The sequence below is a fragment of the Ovis aries genome, chromosome 22, assembly GCF_016772045.2.
Source record: "Ovis aries strain OAR_USU_Benz2616 breed Rambouillet chromosome 22, ARS-UI_Ramb_v3.0, whole genome shotgun sequence".
NCBI lineage: Eukaryota > Metazoa > Chordata > Mammalia > Artiodactyla > Bovidae > Ovis > Ovis aries.
In genome coordinates, this window is record NC_056075.1 from 13,826,920 (window position 1) to 13,847,434 (window position 20,515).

Here is a 20,515-nt window from a genome sequence, read left to right on the forward strand (position 1 = left end):
TGCATTCCTCTTGTACATTTAATATAGGAAAGCATTTCAAATAGCTCATCTCCTTTGAAGAGCTATTTCCAGTAAAGCACTGATATAGTTATCAAAAGACTGTTAGAATGAACTCTCTTCTTATACCACCTCAACTTTTATCTTTTCCTTTAATCAGTATCTCTAGCAAATAGTTTGAGGAAATCTACATTCTTAAAATTCTTTGTCATTTAAGCACAATGTGGAATAGGAAATGGTTGGTAGTTACGAAGGAACTAGAAGAATGCAAACCATAGCACTCGCTTCTGACACTTGCTAATCTCAAGAAATCAGAGGGGCTCATTAAAGCAGACCAGAATTGTCTGGTGCAAAACGTCAGTAGTGCTAAAGCTGAGAAGCGTGCTCTAGAGAAGAATCTGGAGAAGGCAATGGCAACCCACTCCAGTACTCTTGCCTGGAAAATCCCATGGACAGAGGAACCTGGGAGACTACAGTCCATGGGGTCGCAAAGAGTCGGACACGACTAAGTGACTTCACTTTCACTTTTCACTTTCATGCATTGGAGAAGGAAATGGCAACCCACTCCAGTATTCTTGCCTGGAGAATCCCATGGACGGGGGAGCCTGGTGGGCTGCTGCCTATGGGGTTGCACAGAGTCGGACATGACTGACACGACTTAGCAGCAGCAGCAGAGAAGAATCGTTTATCTCATGAGGACTTTTGTGGTGGTGTGATAGTGGTATGTGTGTTGGGGTGTGTACTGGGGTCTGTGTGCTGGGGGCAGGAGGTTTAATTGCTCTGTATACATGCTTTAGTTCTCCAGGTTTTAGCCCCTTACCCCTTCCTCCTGTGAGACCTGATGCTTTCACACCACAAGCCTCTTCGGGACTCTGCCTGTTTATCATTCTTCGTATTCCTCATTATAGACACCTAGCATCCCTACCTCTCCTGTATGTGGGTTAGTGTCTTCTGTCACCTTTGTAGCTTCTCAAATTTTATATACATACATGTTTTTTTCCCCTGCAATCGGTAGGGATTCTCAGTTTCAAAATGGAGAAAATAAGAAAAACAGTCTGTTTATAAATCTAAGACAAAGAATATATTTGTTTTTTGCACTTTGTAGCTATTGCTTTTTGATACTTAGGCATCATTATCATGATAGTGATAAATAGTAGACATGATACGTAACTACCTCATTTGTGTTAGAGTAAATTTTATAGGCATTAGGAAACAATATTCACTGTTAAAATCCTTTTAAATTTTATTTTAGAGCTATGAGTGGAAAACTAACTGTTCAAGAGGAACAGATTGTAGAACTGGTTGAAAAAATTGCTGCTGTTGAGGAAGAGCTAAATAGGGTAAGCATTCAAAACTGTATTGACTGTCATGTAAAAAGCAAATATTTAAAGGCAATTTCAGAATGTGAGGCACCTGATATTTTTTCTTTAAGATTTTTTTTCTTGCTGACCTCTAAACTAAAATTAAGTTGTATCACAGTTTTTTAAAATTATCATTAATGATAATGAAGAAGTGAGTCTTTTTTGAAGAAAGTTATTCTATTTGACACATACTCATGCAGCATTTTAAGAAAGTAATTGAATTGTATAATTTAATATGAAAGCTGTATAGTGAATGCTGATACATTTTCATCAACTTGTTTATCACATAACAAAAGGCAGATGTTGGGAGAAACCAGATGTTAAATAACTAAGGTTGAAAGACCTGACCCTTCAGTGCCACTCTCACACTGGCAGTGTTGAAAGGAATCTGAAGAATTAACACATTTCATTAGACCTGTTACTTGTTTTTGTTTGGTTGGCTGTGCCCCACGATTTGCTGAATCGTAATTCCCTGACCAGGGATCAAACCTGTGCCCATAGCACTGGACACGCAGAGTCCTAACTACTGGACCACCAGTGCTAGTAGTAGTTATAGGAGGATACCAGTTACCATATGAAATGTTCTAACCTACCTGGTAACTTGTTACAACTTTTATATGGAAATAATTCGTTTGGGTTTTTTAGTATTATGAACTAGCCAGGTGTGTCAACGACCAGTTTGGCATTTTAAAATTCTAAAACAAAAATGTTTCATGTGTTATATGTAGGTTACAGAATTGTTTATGGATAGTAAAAATGAACTTAACCAGTGCAAATCTGACCTGCAAAGTAAGGCACAGGAACTTGAAACCACTCAAAGACATTTGCAGGAAACTAAATTACAGCTTGTTGAAGAAGAATTTATCACCTCTGCTTTGGAAAGTACTGAGGAGAGACTTCATGATGCTGCCAGCAGGGTTTGTCTTTTGTTTTTATTTGAAGTTGCGTTAAAGAAGTTAAAGAGTGAGTAGAAGTAACTTTCTTAGCGTAAGCTAAGAACTTGTGAGATTCTGTTTATTCACTCCAGATTATTCTTCTGTCCATTTAAGAAGCGTTATTTTACTATTTTGTCTAGATTTTCTTCACTGGAGATGCTTATTTAAGAAAAATCTATTCCTTAGGTTTTGAAAATAGAACCTGACTTGAATATACTTTGTGAATGTTTAGAATAATGGTGTTGTACTGCTTTACCTGTGGTCATGGTTGAGACTAGTCATGAAGAATTTAGTATCTTCTAATGATGGATGATGTTGAAAGTACTCAGTTTTTTATTAGATGTATCCTTCAGAAATCAGTTACACATGAAAGTGAAAGTCACTCAATCATGTCCAACTCTTTGCCACCCCATGGACTGTACAGTTCATGGACTTCTCCAGGCCAGAATACTGGAGTGAGTAGCCTTTTCCTTCTCCAGGGCATCTTCCCAACCCCAAGGACTGAACCCAGGTCTCCCACATTGCAGGCAGATTCTTTACCAACTGAGCCACAAGGGAAGCCCAATAATACTGGAGTGGGTAGCCTATCCCTTCTCCAGCAGATCTTCCTGACCCAGGAATTGAACCAGGGTCTCCTGCCTTAGTAACACATATTGGGGAAACATTTGTGAGGGAGCATAATTATTAAAATTGATTGGCAAAATCAGTTTTCCTAGATGGCTAGGGGAGGAGAAATAAACATTGGCATGAATTTAAAAATTTCTTCTGAGACTGTATGTAAAATTTACTAGTTCTTTTTAGAAGTCTTTAATGAAGATATTTTCATTAGATTGCTTTTGTCTTATCCATCTTATCAACACTTATTTTTAAAAATCGTATATAGTTGCTTAACACAGTTGAAGAAACTACAAAAGATGTATTTGGTCTCCATTCTAAACTGGATCGTAAGAAGGCAGTTGATCAGCATAACGCAGAAGCTCAAGATGTTTTTGGCAAAAACTTGAATAGTCTGTTTAATAACATGGAAGAATTAATTAAGGATGGCAGCACGAAGCAAAAGGCCATGCTAGAAGTTCACAAGACCTTGTTTGGTAAGTACAAACATTTCTCTTTTTTTTTAATTGAAGATAGTTGCTTTATAGAATTTTGTTGGTTTCTGCCAAACATCAACATGAATGAGCCATAGGTATACCTATGTCCCCTTCCTCTTGAACCTCCCTCCCTTCTCCCTCCCCATTCCACCCCTGAGCCATATAGCAAATTCCCATTGGCTATCTGTTTTTACATACGGTAGTATGTTTCCATGTTACTCTCCATACATCTCACCCTCTCCTTCCTCCCCCCACCCATGTCCATAAGTCTGTCATCTACATCTGTGTCTCCTTTGCTGCCCTGCAAATAATTTCATCAGTAAGTTCAAGCATTTCTTATTCCAGTCTTACTGTGTTCAGTGTGAGACTAATTTCAAAACTGATATTAAAGTATTATTTTCACTATAGAAAATTTGGAAGATGCAGACATGAAAAATTTAAAAGGTCACTTAGAGTCTAGTTACTCTAAGCTAACCACTAAAAAATTTATTTATTGATTTCTAGTTTCTCTTCTTTAACCTTTTTTATCTACAGTAATGCTGTGTATTTTAGTTAGAGATTAATTTTTAGATTATTCTGATTCTTACACTAAGTTACAGTTTCAGGTCTGATATACTTAACAGATGTGCCCAGTGCTTCTGGAATACTATAGAACAAAACTTACGTTTAAAATAATTCCATGTTTACGTAGTCAGTCAATTATTTTAAGCTTATTTGTTGCAAATTACCACAACAGGGATATAAATTTTGCCAAGATTGTATTTGTGTTTAAACATATTTATGTCTAGATTTACATCTTTTTTCTTTTTGGTATAGGTAACCTGCTGACTTCCAGTGTCTCTGCATTAGACACTATTACTACAACAGCACTTGGATCTCTCACGTTGATTCCAGAAAACGTGTCTACACTTGTTTCTCAGATTTCTAATATGATATTGAAAGAACAGTCGTTAGCAGCAGAAAGTAAAACTGTACTTCAGGAACTGATTGTTAGTAAATCTTTTCTACATTTGATAAGTCTCCAAAAACAATGTTAACTGCTCTTCTTTCATCTTAAGCTTTACTAGACACAGTAGTAAATAGATTACTTTAATAGAGTAGGTTTATATTTTTAAAGACAGGTCTCTTCACTGTTTTTTTCCTCCCAGAAAGATTAATTTCCAATAGCATGTATATAACCTTTGAAACTTTTTTCACTTAGATTCTGTAACATAGAGTGTAGGAGTTCATATGCCTTTTGAAAGAGTTGCAGGTTTAGCTCCACGTGAATTCAGGGGACCTATGACTTGTTAGCTGGCTCAGAAATTGGTCAGTTATCCTTTTCTTAAGGGTCCTGGAATAGTCATGCTAATAATGTTACACCGACCCAACCTGAAGGGTATATTAAGTACTTAATTCTAAAACTACAGAAATACAGAAAAATGCGTAAGAAAAATGACTTATAGAATTTGGGGAACATATATAACAATTTGTGGGGTCCAATATGTGTAATCAAGTCCTTCCGACCTGTAACTGTGAGGCTTTTCCCTATAATTCTCTAGAAGCCAGTCATCTAATTACACAATGTTGTCTACCTTCTCCATACTTGATTTCTTTATACCCTTCATTTTGTAATTGTATCATTTGTCTAGGACATTCTTGGCCATATAACTTACTTTGGTTTTTCCCTCTGTATAGGCTCTCTGCCTCCCTTTTTGAGTTTAACAATATTTGTTGAACATTTTCCAAGTAAAGACTGCTCATGTTAGCCAACATTCTGCCTAAATTCAGTGCTTGCATGACATTGTTAGGTAGATTTCTTTGGTCACCCAAATTTGACAAAGTTAAAAGATGCTCACTGGTACTTACTTTTTGGGAATTTTTTTAAATTGGAGTATAATTGCTTTACAATGTTCTGTTAGTTTCTGCTGTATGAGAATTGATTCACTCACTAAATAAATGGTACTCTCTGTTTATTGATGTCTTCCTACCAAGTCATAAGCAAGCTTGAGTCTGAAGAGGTAATTGTTGTTCCCACAGAATGAGTTGAAATTAGTATGATAGCTCTTCTTTCCAAAGGAAACCAGTACTCTTTTAAGCATTTACTAATTATTTTGTTATAGTTCTTCATCCTTCCCCTAGTAATAGGAGCTTAGTTCAGAATTTTTTTCTTTTTATAAAAATTTCGAATCTACAATACTTTCTAACTTTTGTATATACCTTGACAAGAACCAGAACCTTGACAAGTTCTTATCCAGTAGAATGTAAGTCACCAGTTCTTCAAACTTAAATGCCTCCAACCCAAAGCCTACTTTTCAAGGCTATTTGGTTTCAGCCTTTTTGACTTAGTAATCTAAAGTTGTTTGAAATTTATTTGTTTGAAATATAATTGTAGGTGTTTTTTCCTTTCTTTGTTTACATTGCTGAAATTTTATCAAATGACTATCATTTTCCCCTCTTCTGAATTCTTCAGACTTATGTTACAGTAGACTATTAAGAATTTATTGTACATAAAGTGACCATTTCTTAATTCCTATATGCAGGATTAAGTGGTTTATGATGAATAGAAACTCTAGTAATAGGCTCTGTAGGCTATAAAAAAGAGAACGGACACTTAGGATTTTAATATACATGTGTTTAGTTAACAAGGTATTTAAGATATCATATAACTATCCAGATTTATGGAAGTGAAAATATCCTTTTTAAAGAGTTGTATATTTATTTTTAAAACCAGAATGTACTTAAGACTGACCTCCTCAGTTCACTGGGAACAGTTTTATCTCCCACTGTGGCATCTATACTGGAAATCAATAGTCAGCTGAAGAATATTTTCAAGACTTTGTTGATTGTGGCTAATAAGGTAACGAATATTCTTATTATCTCATATTGTTAAGAAAGAAACTCCACATGAATTCAAGGGACCCAGGACTTGTTAGTTGAGAAGTGTTTACATGTAGAACCCATGGGTTATGAGAAGGAATCTGGAGGAGGGATGAAGAGAGGATGCTGTGATCAGGATGCTGACCATTGATTGATGTGGTCTGCAGAATCATGGCTAAGAAAAACGAGAGGAAATGATCTTCAAGCATCATAGCATACATAGCGGTCTGTCATATGGTGTGTGTACATATGTGGTTATACATACATATGTATGCATACCTACCTAAATATGGATAATAAAATACGTCTGCATGCGTGCTAAGTCACTTCAGTCATGTCTGACTCTTGGCGAACCTATGGACTGTAGCCCGCCAGGCTCCTCTGTCAGTGGGATTCTCCAGGCAAGAATACTGGAGTGGGTTGCCATGCCCTCCTCCAGGGGATGTTCCTGACCCAGGCATCAAACCCACATCTTCTGCATTATCAGTTGGGTTCTTTATGACTAGGGCCACCTGGGAAGCCCCAAAATACCTCTCATTGTCCTCCTAAGTCGCTTCAGTCGTGTCCGACTCTGCTGCCCCATAGACGGCAGCCCACTAGGTTTCTCTGTCCCTGGGATTCTCCAGGCAAGAACACTGGAGTGGGTTGCCATTTCCTTCTCCAGTGTGTGAAAGTGAAAAGTGAAAGTGAAGTTGCTCAGTTGTGTCCAACTCTTAGCAACCCCATGGACTTGCAGCCTACCAGGCTCCTCTGTCCATGGGATTTTCCAGGCAAGAGTACTAGAGTGGGTTGCCATTGCCTTCTAGATGTGTTTAAAAATGGTAACAATCACCTCTCAGAGGTGGGAGTGGGACTGGGGTTCTAGGGGCTGGAGGGAAAAGGAAGGGACTTTTCTCTGCAATACTCTTTTCTATTTTGTATGTATTCAAAAAAGTAAAAACAATTTTATTTTTTTTGGCTGTGCTGTGTCTTTGTTACTTCAAGGACTTTTTCTCTAGTTGCGGTGGGCAGGGGCACTGTTGAGTTGTGGTGTGTGGACTTCTCATCGTGGGGCCTTCTCTTACTTTGGAGCACAGGCTCTGGGGTGCATGGGCTTCGGTTGCTGCCACATGTTGGCTCAGTAGTTGCGCTTCTGGGCTCTAGAGCACAGGCTCAACAGTGGCTTGTAGGCTTAGTTGCTCCACAGCTTGTGGAATCTTCCTGGATCAGGGATCGAATCTGTGTCTTCCTTCATTGGCAGGTGGATTCTTTACCACTGAGCCACCAGGGAAGCCCCTAAGACATTTTTTTTTTTAATTTAAGAAAAGAAATTAAAAAGTTTTTTTTTTTCTCTTAAAGATAGAAGATCAGAAGAAGGAAATGGATGGCTTTCTTAGTACATTGTGTAACAATCTACATGAACTAAAAGAAAATACAGTTTCTTCCTTGGCTGAATCACAGAAGCTGTGTGAAAACTTAACTGAAGACATGAAGAAAACAAAGAAAATCCAATCACAGGTATATAGGTGATTTGAGTGTAAAGCGAAAGCTTTATGATCTTTAGATCCCTGTTACAGACTGAATGCTTTATAACTAAATTAGAAACCTGAAAATACTGTCAGCACTTTTGCTTATAACAGTAATTAATGTGAAATAAGAGTACGTCTCTCGATCAGTTACTATTTGATGATCTGCTACATTCAGAGTGCAGTGAGACAAGGCAGTCCTTTCTTCATATCAAGAAGAAAGATGAAGCTGCAGAAATAGTGCCCTGGGAGTACAGTTAGAAGAAAATGATTATAACATTTAAAGCGACCTTGTGTCTACATTACAACCCAGGTGACTCTAGCAGTTCCAGCAGCATAGTAGCTGTAGCGGTGGCAGAAGGAAACAAAGCTTGGCAGGAGAGGAGAGCCAGAGAAGTGACAGGGAAAGCTGTAGGCCGCAATAGATCTATGAACTCAGCCAAGAATGGTGGTGGCAGAGCCTAGCTGCCTCAAAGAAGACACGTTTTAGACAGTACTTATGTGTATGGGCAGAAAAACTTGAGAACTATATTTGTGACTATTTCTGTAACAGTTTAGTTTCTGTTCTGTGGAAAGTGTAAAGCATTCCAACAAAGGGCTTTAATGTAGATTTTATTTTTTTGCACCTATTCTGTTGATAGCTAAATGTAATAGTCTGATCATGACACTGAATAAATGTGTCTTTTTAAAGCAGTCTACTCTGAAGCCATTTTGGTAAACTACCCCAACATTGTGAAGTCAGATTTCCTTCAGGGTGATGCTGGGTTCCGAATTTATTTACAGCCTGCTTGGGCGGGGAAGCCCTTGTCTTCAGAAAGCTTGGTATAGTTGAACTAACAGTTACTGTGTTATGACCTGGCGTTCACAGCTAAAAAGGTCACCCAAGCAAAGTCATAGAGTTTTTAGGTTACTAATATGATTGTTGGCACATCCTATGCAATATATCTAACTGAATTATGGTGCCATGTAAAGTTCTAGATGGGAATGAAGCTTGTGAATCATCCATTATCATGTGTAATCATTTAATAACCTCTTGAGAGAATTCTTTGGTGTATTGTGCTTAGGACGCCATGCTTTTACTGTTGTGACCCAGGATCAATCCCTGGCCAGGGAACTAAGATCCCATAAGCTGCGCACTGTGAGCAAAGAAACCAAACCAACCAAAACAAAAACACCCCTCTTGGATAGAATGGAAAAAAATTAAAGCAACTTTAAAATAAGATTGCTTCCCTAATTGATAAGCATAAAACTTTTCACACAAAAGGTTAATATTGAAATTAGTACAAGTAATAGTTAACATTTATTGAGTAACTCACTATGTATTTATTCCTCCCACCAGTATAGATACAGGTTCAATTACTAGCTCAGTTTTCTAATGAGGAAACTGAGTCCTTGGGAACCTCTGACAATATTTAGATCCCCTTATAGCTATGGTGGTGATTATACTGCCTGAAAGGAATCCATTTTTGGAGGAGCTTTTCTATATGTTTCTAGAACATATTGTTGAAATTTGAAATTGCAGCAATTTCTTATACCTCTTCATAGAGTGTTTGCCTTAAACCTGTCTAGATCTTTTTAGGTATATATTCTGAGGAACACCTATGTGAGAAGTATTTTAGCATGAGTGACTTGACTTCCTTGGCTGGAAAGAAGCAGGTTTACTAACTGAGCTGTTTCTTAGATATTCTAGAACTTAAGGTTAGCACTGACAAACCTGTTTACATATAGATAAATCTAATGCCTGCATTTCCCTCTACTTTGAGATTAGCAGAAATACTGACATTTTATTCAAAATCAGTGTGTTAAATGTGTATTGTCAGCTGCTGTGTTATTCAAAGGTGTGTTTCAAGATGCCACAGATGAGAAAATGATAAGCTCCTTTAACATTAAAATGATCCAACTAGGTTCTAGAAAATGTTTCAGCTATATTAGTTGACAGTATTTTTGGACTGCTTGACCCATTAGATTTTCAGCATTTCTTTTCCTTCTAGTAAGTAGTGTTATCAGTTAAGAAGCAACTATGTGTATCTGTCAAAATGGTTCCCTTTTTGGTATATTTGGTTAGTTCTGAAGTTCACTGAAAGTAACTTGTTATAGTTAAAATAGCTTGCTAATTTAAAAGTTTGCTAATTATTTAGTTTTTTTTTAAATGCCTGTAATATGATTATTCCTCTAACATCACTTCTGCTACCTTCCCCTGTCAGAGAGGTGGAGTTAAAGATCTCTTGTCAGGAATGTGTATCATTCTCACCTATGGGAAAATACTGTATATCAGTCTGGAGTAAAAAGTTTAACCATTATAATTTCAATCTTTTCCCTCCCTGCACCTTTCTTATAGGAACTTTACCAGTTAATCAATCTTTGGGAGGAGAGATACTGTGATTTGGAGGAAAAGTGTAAAAACATCCAGAAACCACTTAGCAGCGTTCAAGAAAATACAGAGCAGTAAGCTGTTTTAAAATTTGCTTTAGCTTTTCTCTACCTGAAATTATTTCTGAATAAAAAGTTTAAATAGTACAAATACTATCAACCCATTTTCTCATATATTTTATTATGTTCATTTTATCATCCTCATTTCCTCTCTCCCCCTTTCTCTGTAATATTATATATTATATTAAATAATTATATAATATTATATAGTATGTTAAAGTGATGTGAAGTGAAAGTTGCTCAGTCGTGTCTGACTCTTTGTGACCCCACCAGGCTTCTCTGTCCATAAAATTCTCCAGGCCAGAATACTGGAGTGAGTAGCTGTTTCCTTTTCCAGGGGAACTTCCCAACCCAGGGATCGAACCTAGGTCTCCCACATTGCAGGTGGATTCTTTACTGTCTGAGCCACCAGGGAAGCCCATATAGTTAGTATGTTGTATTATATAATATTGCTGTAGATGAACATTCTTTTGAATGACAGTGGATACAGATATATATTTATAGTATTATATGATATATAATACTATATATATATAATATTCTGAATAAGTTACAGTCTTTGTAATCTCCACTTTCCCCCAAATACTTCAGTGTATATCCTAAAAACATAAGATAGTCTTATATAATAATTATTTTATTTAAAAATTTCTTTAATTTTATTGGAATATAGTTGATTTACAATGTTGGGTTAGTTTCAAGTATTCAGCAAAGTGAATCAGTTAAACATGTACATATATCCCATTTCTTTTAGAGTCTTTTCCCAAAAAATATTTTGCTCCTGGTCCAGGATTTAATTCAGAATCACACGTTGTGTTTAATTGTCACCTCTCTTTGAGTCTCCTTTAATCTGGAGCAGTTGCTTAGTCTTTCATGGCCTTTTCTTTTTCCATGAGCACAGAATATATTTAGTAGAGTGTCCCTTATTTGGGGTGGCCTTCATGGTTAGTTGGAGTTGTCAAGAATAACACAAAAGTAGTGTGTTCTTAGTGCATCTCAGATATCAAGAGGTTTAACTTTGATAATTTGTTATAGTGTTGTCCTCTAGATTTCTCCCCTATAAAGTTCCTTTGCAATTAATAAAGAGCTTAAGGAGAGATACTTTGAAACTATGTAAGTATTCTGTTCTCAGAGTCCATTGATATGGGTGTCTGAAATAATTATGGTAGTGGCTGTCCAATGGTCTTTTTCTAATCCCATCATTCCTTCTATGTGTGTTAGCTGGCATTCTGCTGAGAGGAAGAGCTCTCCCTTTCCCTTGCCATTTATTCTTATTCATTTATGTTATCATGTACTCATGGATTCTTTTATCCTCTGGGTTATTATCCACTATTTTTTAAATTTTGATGCTCAGATTATCTCAGGTTTTTGTTTTGTTGTTATCTTTTTTTTTTTGGCTGTGCAGCGTGGCATGTCAGATCTTAGTTCCCTGAAGAGGGATCAAACCTGTGCGCCCTGCAGCAGAAGCATGGACCCGTAACTGCTGGGCAGGCAGGGAGCTCCCTGTCCCAGTTTTGACTAGTGAGAGCCTCTTCAAGTTGTCTTCTGTGTCCTTTTGATATGATCTGTCTTTTTTGAGGGGTCACCAAGAATCAGACACAACTGAGCAACTAACAGACAAGACACATGGCATGGTGTTCCAGTGATCTTATACTTTCTCAGCTCCAGCTCTAAAATCATAGTAATAGAAACCAAGATCCGGGTACTAGATGTTCTTACTGCTACGGGGGTGTCATTTCCTTTAAGGCTTCTCAGGTGGACATGGCTGGAAATATATGTGTGAATGTGTACATATATGTGCACATAAGTATCTTTTCAGTCCATATTTATGCTGCTTTTTCAGGCTGAGAAACTTGGCTTTCATCCACAATATATTTACATATTTGCTCAATTTTAGAATACACATTAAGTAATTTAACAATTTCTAACTCATATTCATGATGAAATATATATTTACTAATTAGAGCAGGGTTTGGCAAACTATGGCTTGGCTGGATGCCTGCTACTGCAGACAATTTTATTGACATGTCCATGTTTGTGTGTTCCATCTGCCAGTTTGTTTACGTGTTGCCTTTGGCTGTATTTGGCTGCTTTTGTACCTCAAAGAGTATATCAGAGACTACTTGTAAGCCTAAAATATTTGCTATCTGGATTTTAAAGAAAAAGTTTGCTGATTCCTGCATTAGTGTTTAATGTTACTTTATAGTTCACTGCTTGCCAGTCTCATATCCTTATCATATAGCTCAATCAGACTTACATTTTCTTTTAGAAGTTTTATAATATTATGTAAGATTAAAATCCATGAGTTGTTTTTTTTTTTTAATTTGGCCATACCACGTGGCTTGCAGTAATTTAGTTCCCTGACCAGGGATCAAATCTGAGTCTTTGGCAGTGAAAGTACCAAGTCCTAACCATTGGACTGCCAGGGAATTCCCCATGATCTGGTTTTTAATTTTTTGTGTAAGGTGTGGGGTTTGTCAAGATTTTTGCCTGTAGATATTATAAACTCACAAGGATAAAAATATTCTGATATTTACCCCTATTTTTGCCCATTAAATTGTTCTTTCCTGAAGTTTCAAGCTTTCTTCTGTTTGGAGAACTTCCTTTAGTCTTTAGGGTAGGTCTGCTGCCCACAAATGCTGTTTTGCTTTGTCTGACAATATCTTGATTTCCCTTTCATTCCTGAACAGTATTTTCAGTGGCTATAGAATTCAGGGTTGACAAGTCTTTTCTTTCCGCACCTGGAATATGTTGTTCATTTCCTTTTGGTCTCCAAGAGATGAGAAATCCACAGTTACGCAAATCTTGTTCATGTATAGCCAGTGTCTCTGTACCTGCTTTCAAGATATTTTCTTTGTCCTTAGTTTTTAAACGTTTGATTATATTGTATTCGCTTGTGTATTTCTTTGATTTAATCATCTTTGGGTTTGCTCAGCATCTTGAAGGTAGCACTAGTGGTAAAGAACTGGTAAGAGATGTGGGTTTGATCCCTGGGTCAGGAACATCCCCTGGAAGGGGGCATGGCAACCCACTTCAGTATTCTTGCTTGGAGAATCCCACTGACAGAGGAGCCTGGTGGGCTGTGGTCCGTGGAACTGCAAAGTCAGACATAACTGAAGCAACTTAGCAGCAGCTTCTTGAATCTGTAGACTTATGTCTTTCACCAGACTTTGAAATTTTCATCCTCTTTTTTAAAAAACCAAGACTGATCAATTGATTTTTTTGGCCTTGGCATACAGCTTGTGGGATCTTAGTTCTCCAACCAGGGATTGAACCCCAGGCCATGGCAGCACCAAGTCCTAACCATTTGACTACCAGGGAACTCCCTCCATTATGTCTTTGAACATTTTTCAGTGCTGTATTTTTTCTCTTCTGATTCTAGAACTTTGATGACACAAATGTTCAGTTTTGTTTTTTTTTTTACTGTGGTCCCATAGTTCTCTGAGACTATAGATATATAGTCTATTTTCTCTTTGATAAGATTAAGTAAATTCTATAATCTGTCTTTATGCTCACTGACCCTTCTTTTGTCCTGTTTAATCTACTGTTGAACCCATTCAGTGAGATGTTTCATTTCAGTTATTGCTTTTTTTCAGTTTTGTAATTTCCTTTTACTTCTTTTTAAAAATCTCTTCTATTTCTTTGTTAAGATTCTCTTTCTCTATTTTCTAGATGTATTTTAATTGCTCATTGAAAATTAAGATTCTCTTTCTGTTTTTCTAGATGTATTTTAATTGCTCATTGAAAACATTTTTATCATGGTTGATTAAAATCCTTATGAAATTGTTCCAACATTTGAATTATCTCAGTGTTGGTACCTGTTGTCTTGACTCACTCAAGGTGTGATTTTCCAGAGTGGTTTTCAGTTGTTTCCTGAACATTTTATTTATTATGTTAGGTGATTCAGAACCCTATTTAAATCTTTTTTAAAGTGGGAAGGTCTTGGCCCACCTTTTGGGGCTGTGACTCCAATAACGATTTAATTTTCAGAGCCCTAGTAGTTCTATTATGGCGTGCTTCATTCCTGTGCTACCTATATGAGAAAAATCTGTATTCTGCTTTTGATGAATAGTGTTCTGATCATGTCATTTAGGACAATTGGTAGTGCTATTCAGGTCACCTATATCCTTACTGAGTTTCTGTTTACTTGTTCTACTAATAAAGGGGTATTGAAATTGATTTTAATTGTAGATTTGTCTATTTCTCTTCTCAGTTCTGTCAGGGTTTTGCCTCATATAAGTGATGCTCTGTTGTAGATGCATACACAGTAGGGTTGATATATCTTGGGGAATACACCTTTTATCATTATGTATTAATAGAGTCCCTTTTTATCTGTGATAATTTTCGTTGTTCTAAAGTCTACTTGGTCTGAAATTAATTCAAAATCTTCTGGCTCAGATGGTAGAGTTTGCCTACAGTGCAGGAGACCTGGGTTCGATTCCTGGGTCGGGAAGATCCCCTGAAAAGGAAATGGCTACCTCTCCAGTATTCTTGTGTGGAAAATCCCATGGATGGAGGAGCCTGGCAGGCTACAGTCTGTGGGGTTGCAAAGAGTCACATAGGACTGAGCAACTTCACTTTCACTTTCTTTCAATACAAAAAACGTCAGTTTTCCATTGACTGCTATTTGCATAATATAGCTTTCTCCATCTCTTTACTTTTGAAGTAAGTCTTTATATTTAAAATGGCTTTCTTATAGACAGCATATAATTGGGTCTTGCTTAAATCTAACGATGTATGGCTTTTATCTGGTGTGATTAGGCCATTCTCATTTAAATATTGGTATGGTTGGATTAAAACCTACCATTTTGTCATTTTCTATTGGTTGCATCATTTGTGCTTTGTTTTCATTTTTCCTTTCCTAATTTAAGTCAAGCATCTTTATGTTTTCATTTTATCTTCCATTGACTTGTCATTTCATGCTTTTAAAATTACTTTTTAAAACTGGTTTTCCTAAGATTAATAATATATATATTGTAAAATAATTTTAAACCACCTCCAAATAGTTTGCTGTTTCATGTATAATGAAAAGCCTTAACAGTATATTCCCAATTCCTCCTTCCTATTTCATATGCATTGTTTTCATGTATTTTACTTACACATATGCTATATTTACCCAGTACATTGTTCCTCTGCTTTATCTGTTTTCTTTCTTAATATGGCTTCTAGAAATTTTTAAATTGTGTATATGACTCATATTTCTATTGAATGACGCAGCTCTAGAATTCTGGATGTCACCTCTCCTACTACTAACTCCTGTCATCAGTTTTTCAGTTCTGTTGTTGGTCCTATTCATTATATCATGTTCCATTCTGATTTCCATTTTCTAGACTCTGAATCTAGGAATCATTTCCCCATTTTTTATTTCTAGGGGTTGTGATTCCTTGAGGGGATGGATTTGTGTCAATAACCTGCAAGCTTACCACTTAATTCTCTTTTCCTTTTTCAATTATTTCCACTTTATCTGTAGCTGAACTTTGGTTTTGGGCACATTTGCTTCCCCACTTGACTTGCTCACATGGTGTACCATCTAGTGGTGAAAGTGAAGTCACTCAGTCGTGTCTGACCCTTAGTGACCCCATGGACTGCAGCCTACCAGGCTCCTCCATCCATGGGATTTTCTAGGCAAGAGTACTGAAGTGGGTTGCCAAAGGGTAACCTTCATTCCCAAAGTTTAATTCTGCTCCTATGATATGACTTTGAATGCTACTGATATTATAGGGAACTTTAAGGAGAGAAGGATGCCATTGATGAATTTTAAATATATTTTTATATTAGTTTGTATCAGCATTATGTTACATTGCACTATATGTGCTTATATGTATAATTTGTCACACCTCAATATACTTGTCTTTTAATTATTAGAAAGTTTTATAATTGACTTTGTTCTATATTTGTGTCATAGTCAAGGCAAAACTGCTTAAGAACAGAATGACTTAACTGATTGTGGACAGTTTAGGGACTGTAAACTAGAGGCTACAGGCAATAGGAGATGTTCTTAAGTAACGTAATTCAGTTGTTGTTTAGTTGCTAAAGTTGTGTCCAGCCTTTTTGCAACCCCTGGGACTACAGCCCGCCAGGCTTCTCTATCTATGGGATTTTCCAGGTAAGAATACTGGAGTGGGTTGCCATTTTCTTCTCTAGGGGATCTTCCAACCCAGGGATTGAACCCTCATCTCCTGCACTGCAGGTGGATTCTTACCACCGAGCAACCTGGGAGGAGTAAAACACTTACGCAGAGTTCGTTTTAATAACCATGTAGTTAATATTCTAAGAGGTGTGAAGTAAAGTGTCACATCTGGAAAAGGGCTGAAAAAAGTTTTATAAGAAAAGAGATATTTTCAAAAGTCATTTAGTCACAGATGTGATATCAGTCTGCTGTGAAAAGACAAGAACATGAACTCTAGAAGAAGACTATTTAGGTTTGAATATTCCATTTTTGAGCTGTGTGATCTTGGGCAAGTTATGTATCCTTTGAGTCTTAGTTTTTCATTTTAACAGTGTTATTCTCTTTTCCTATAGGAAATCTAAAGATATAATTAGCAAAACAACTTCTCACAGTGAAAAATTTTGTGCTGATTTTGATGATTTGTCAGAGGAACTCAGACATTTTAACCAAGAAGGTACAAAATTGGTTGAAGAGTCTAAGAAACACTGTGATAAACTCAGTAGCAACCTTGAAATAATTTCTAAAGAGACCGAACAGAGATGTGAGGCTCTGAACACAAGCACACTTTGTTTTTCTGAACAGTGGGCATCCTGGTTAAGTAAAAGGCAAGAGGAACTTCAGAATTTATTGAAGGTAATTACTTTGTAACTGGAAGCTCCCTTGGGGAGAACAGTGATAATCAGAAAATTTTATATTCTTGGCTACGAATTGGCTTCAAAACACATGCTAAAGTATAATGAATAACTTAAAATTGTAAGGATAACAGTTGGTATGCTTATACATGATCTTGTTTCACATACGCGTTTCCTAGATCTCCAGATGATTTAACATTTGTCTGATCTGTCCTATATTATCTTTGGTTTTTGATTTGTTAGTTACTTTGGTTTAGGGCATGCTGTCTTTTGGTATATAATACTTTTCACTTATAAATGATTTTTACTTTTGTCCAGGTACATTCAAACCTGTTATTGCTTTAAGTATTTAGGATATTATTCTGGTGACTCAGAAGATATCTGATAGGTTTGTGGCTTTGCTTGAACTTAACATTTGCATGAACCCTTTGTGCCTTGGTTTTTCTTCTATGCAATGAAAGGATTTTACTACTATTCTTAGAAATTAGGTAAAAGAACTTAAGTGTTTTAAGCCATATAGCCTATTTTCACAAAAAGGAACCATGACTAGCAGAAAAATAGGTAATTTCAGGTTTGGAGCAGGAAATATGCCAGATGAGCCTATAGATCTTGTCATACCAGAAAGTAAAGATGCTGTTAAAGATTAATGGAATTGTCTCAAAAAGACTTAGGAGCCAACCTGAGACACTCCCTTATTTAGAGGTGGTACAATTTGAGCATCATTAGCAATAATTGCTACAGTGGATTAAGATATATCAAATATGTTAAAATTGATAAATTCATAAAAACTTCATTAGTCTCCTTTGGATCATGCTAGGGAAGCAGTAAATTATTCTAAGAAGTGGTAAATGAAGGGAAACAATTGAAAGGTCATCTGTCTTTCCTGAAAGAACTCTGTCTTGGTTTAGCAGGGTAATGGATGATGAAAATTGTTTCAAAGAAGAATTCCAGCTAGTAAAAGCCAGAAGAAATGATAGGATATCACCATCTTGCAAAACCCCTAGTGAAATAATCCTTGTGGACATTAGTGACTGCATACACCATCTGAGCAAAAGCTGATGAGAGATCTTTATAACTAAGAAGGTGACCATACTCAAACACACTGGTTGATTTTTTTCCATGCAGCTTGTGAGATTTTAGTTTCCCAACCAGGGATTGAACCTTGGCCCTTGGCAGTGAAAGCACAGCATCCTAACCACTGGACGACCAGGGAATTCCCCACACCAATTAATCTTAACGTGAGAGACACAACCAGGCATTATGTACTTTCAGTACCTCCTATGAAATATTCTTGCCAAAAAGTTAAAACCTGGTCTAGATCAAGCCTTTAGATCTAACTAATTTGTAGAAGATACAGAGGACAAATGAACATGTGAAAATAACAGAGGTGCAATTGAACATATCTAATAATTGAGATATTCAGTAGAGCAAAAATACCTGGTTTCTTCAATGAAATTTTCTTTCAAAGCAGAAAGTATGGATAACCTATATCAAAAGAGAGTTCAGACCTTAAGGGCCTTAAGCCCTGGTTTGCCTAGGATAGCCCTTGATATATTTATTGCACTGGGGTAATGATCATTAATGGCCCTTTTTACTCTTAGAATATCTCAGTTTTGATGAGAAATTATATAATCACTTACTTAAGACATATCAACCAAATCTAATGATGAATTCTGATTCAAACAAGTCTGAAAAACATGAGAGAACTCGTGAAATTTAAACAGAGACTAGACATTTGATGTAAAGAAAGGAATGCTAAATTTTTTAGATGTGCGTTCAGTTCAGTTGCTCAGTTGTGTCTGACTGTTTGCGACCCCATAAACCGCAGCTCGCCAGGCCTCCCTGTCCATCACCAACTCCTGAAGTTTACCAAAACTCATGTCCCTTGAGTCAGTGATGCCATTTAGATGTAAGAGTAGTCTTAAAAAGTTCTTAACTCTTGGAGAAGTACACGATGTAAAAGGATAAAATGAAAAAAAAAAAGAAAAAAAAAAAAGGATAAAATGATATAGAAATTGCTTCAGAACTGTCTATGGAGAGCAGGAGTAACTGGCCAGTCTTAATTGACCTATATCCCATGTAGTAATAAATGGTGAGGCTGGGTAGTGAATATAAAGGGGTTATTAGTATTACTATTTATACTTTTATGTGTGTTTCTAAAACCTTTGTTATGGAAAATTTCAAGATGAGAAGTTAAACTGTTGTATAAAGCACTGGCAACTTTGATTTTAGTAATAAAATCTCATTTGCATCATTTACAGGTTGTAAACCAAGGCTGTGAGACTTCAAGTTTAGAGATTACTGAACAATTAAGTGGGCATAAAGCAGCTAATGAGAACCAGCAAAACTTTTTTCTCAGTCAGATAACTACTGATGAAGAAGAACTAGTGACACGAAGTCAAGAACTTAATAAAACCGTAAAAATAGGTTTGACTAAGCTTCACTGCTTTCTACAACAGGATCTGAAACTGGATATCCCAACAGGTACTTTTAAAGGGAAATTGAATTAAAAAATTTTTGAAGTTGAATTCAACTGTGTAGTGCTAGTTGTTCCTAGAAACTAGGTCCTGCCATTCCCTGACACAGATTTACCATCTCACTCTGATTAATTCACATATGGAAAAACTGGAATCCTAAAGTAGGTTTAATCAAGCATTAGATGATATACATGGCATATACTCCCAGAAACTTGGGCAATCATAATTCAGTAAAAGTTTACAAACATTCAGGCAACTGGCTTTATTAAGAGAGCACATTTTAGAAATGTGTTAGAGAGAGCACAAAAAGAAAGCCTACCATCTATCTAGCAGTTTGTAAAAGGACATTTTAATACCAGAAATGGAAGAATGTAATTAAGTGAATCGAGTTTAACGCAAGGTTTACCGCACTGTGCATTTTCTGTGTGTGCCTCCCCTTTAGACTGGCATTCAGGAATAACCATTGTGGGAGGTCAGAGCTGTATAAACTATAATGTATTCAGGGAGGCCTTCATGAAAGAAGGTGTGACAAACTGTTTAACACAGGATGAGTAATTGAGTTATTCATTATGTTGCGGTAGTGGTGACACTCTGTAAATTTACTAAAAATCATTTAGTGTATTTTGTGGTATGTAAATTATACTTTAAAGCAGTGGTTTTTTTTAAGCAGTTATAAAAGGAGATGGCACTAAAGGATGCCAGTTAATTTTTTTTCCCCAAGACTCTTGATATTTATTATCCATTTTTCAATGAAATCAGAAATATAAATGTTAAGTGAAAAGGCCAGTGCCCATGTAAATTATGAGAACATGAATTAGTATAAAGAAATGTTAACCGGTTAATATTTACTTTCCATCAAATTTACAGTAAAATGATTATTTCTATCTAACTGATCATGCTGAGAAAATTGTGTCTTGTTCCAATAATGTTGCCATCTTTTTCAGAACACTCTGAATCCTCTTAGACCCTACAATACATCTTCTGTAGGTGGAAAATTTCATGTTTTGGCATAGGTTGGATCTTGCAATTGGTTGAGTTGTCAATTTAGGAAATATTTTAAGC

At 36.4% G+C, this 20,515-nt stretch overlaps 1 protein-coding gene and 1 long non-coding RNA gene across 2 annotated transcripts in view; one reads left to right on the forward strand and one right to left on the reverse strand.

Annotated features, from left to right (window-relative positions):
* Window positions 1-20,515, forward strand: part of KIF11 (kinesin family member 11) — a 41,490-nt gene that overhangs the window by 16,100 nt on the left and 4,875 nt on the right. Inside the window, 9 exon segments of the mRNA XM_004020034.5 lie at window positions 1,250-1,337; window positions 2,087-2,275; window positions 3,177-3,384; window positions 4,201-4,373; window positions 6,098-6,223; window positions 7,582-7,740; window positions 10,087-10,193; window positions 16,698-16,977; window positions 19,238-19,460. Coding sequence (XP_004020083.3) covers window positions 1,250-1,337; window positions 2,087-2,275; window positions 3,177-3,384; window positions 4,201-4,373; window positions 6,098-6,223; window positions 7,582-7,740; window positions 10,087-10,193; window positions 16,698-16,977; window positions 19,238-19,460 — 1,553 coding nt within the window.
* Window positions 1-20,515, reverse strand: part of LOC105604230 (uncharacterized) — a 53,261-nt gene that overhangs the window by 8,386 nt on the left and 24,360 nt on the right. The gene's annotated exons all lie outside the window — the stretch shown is intronic.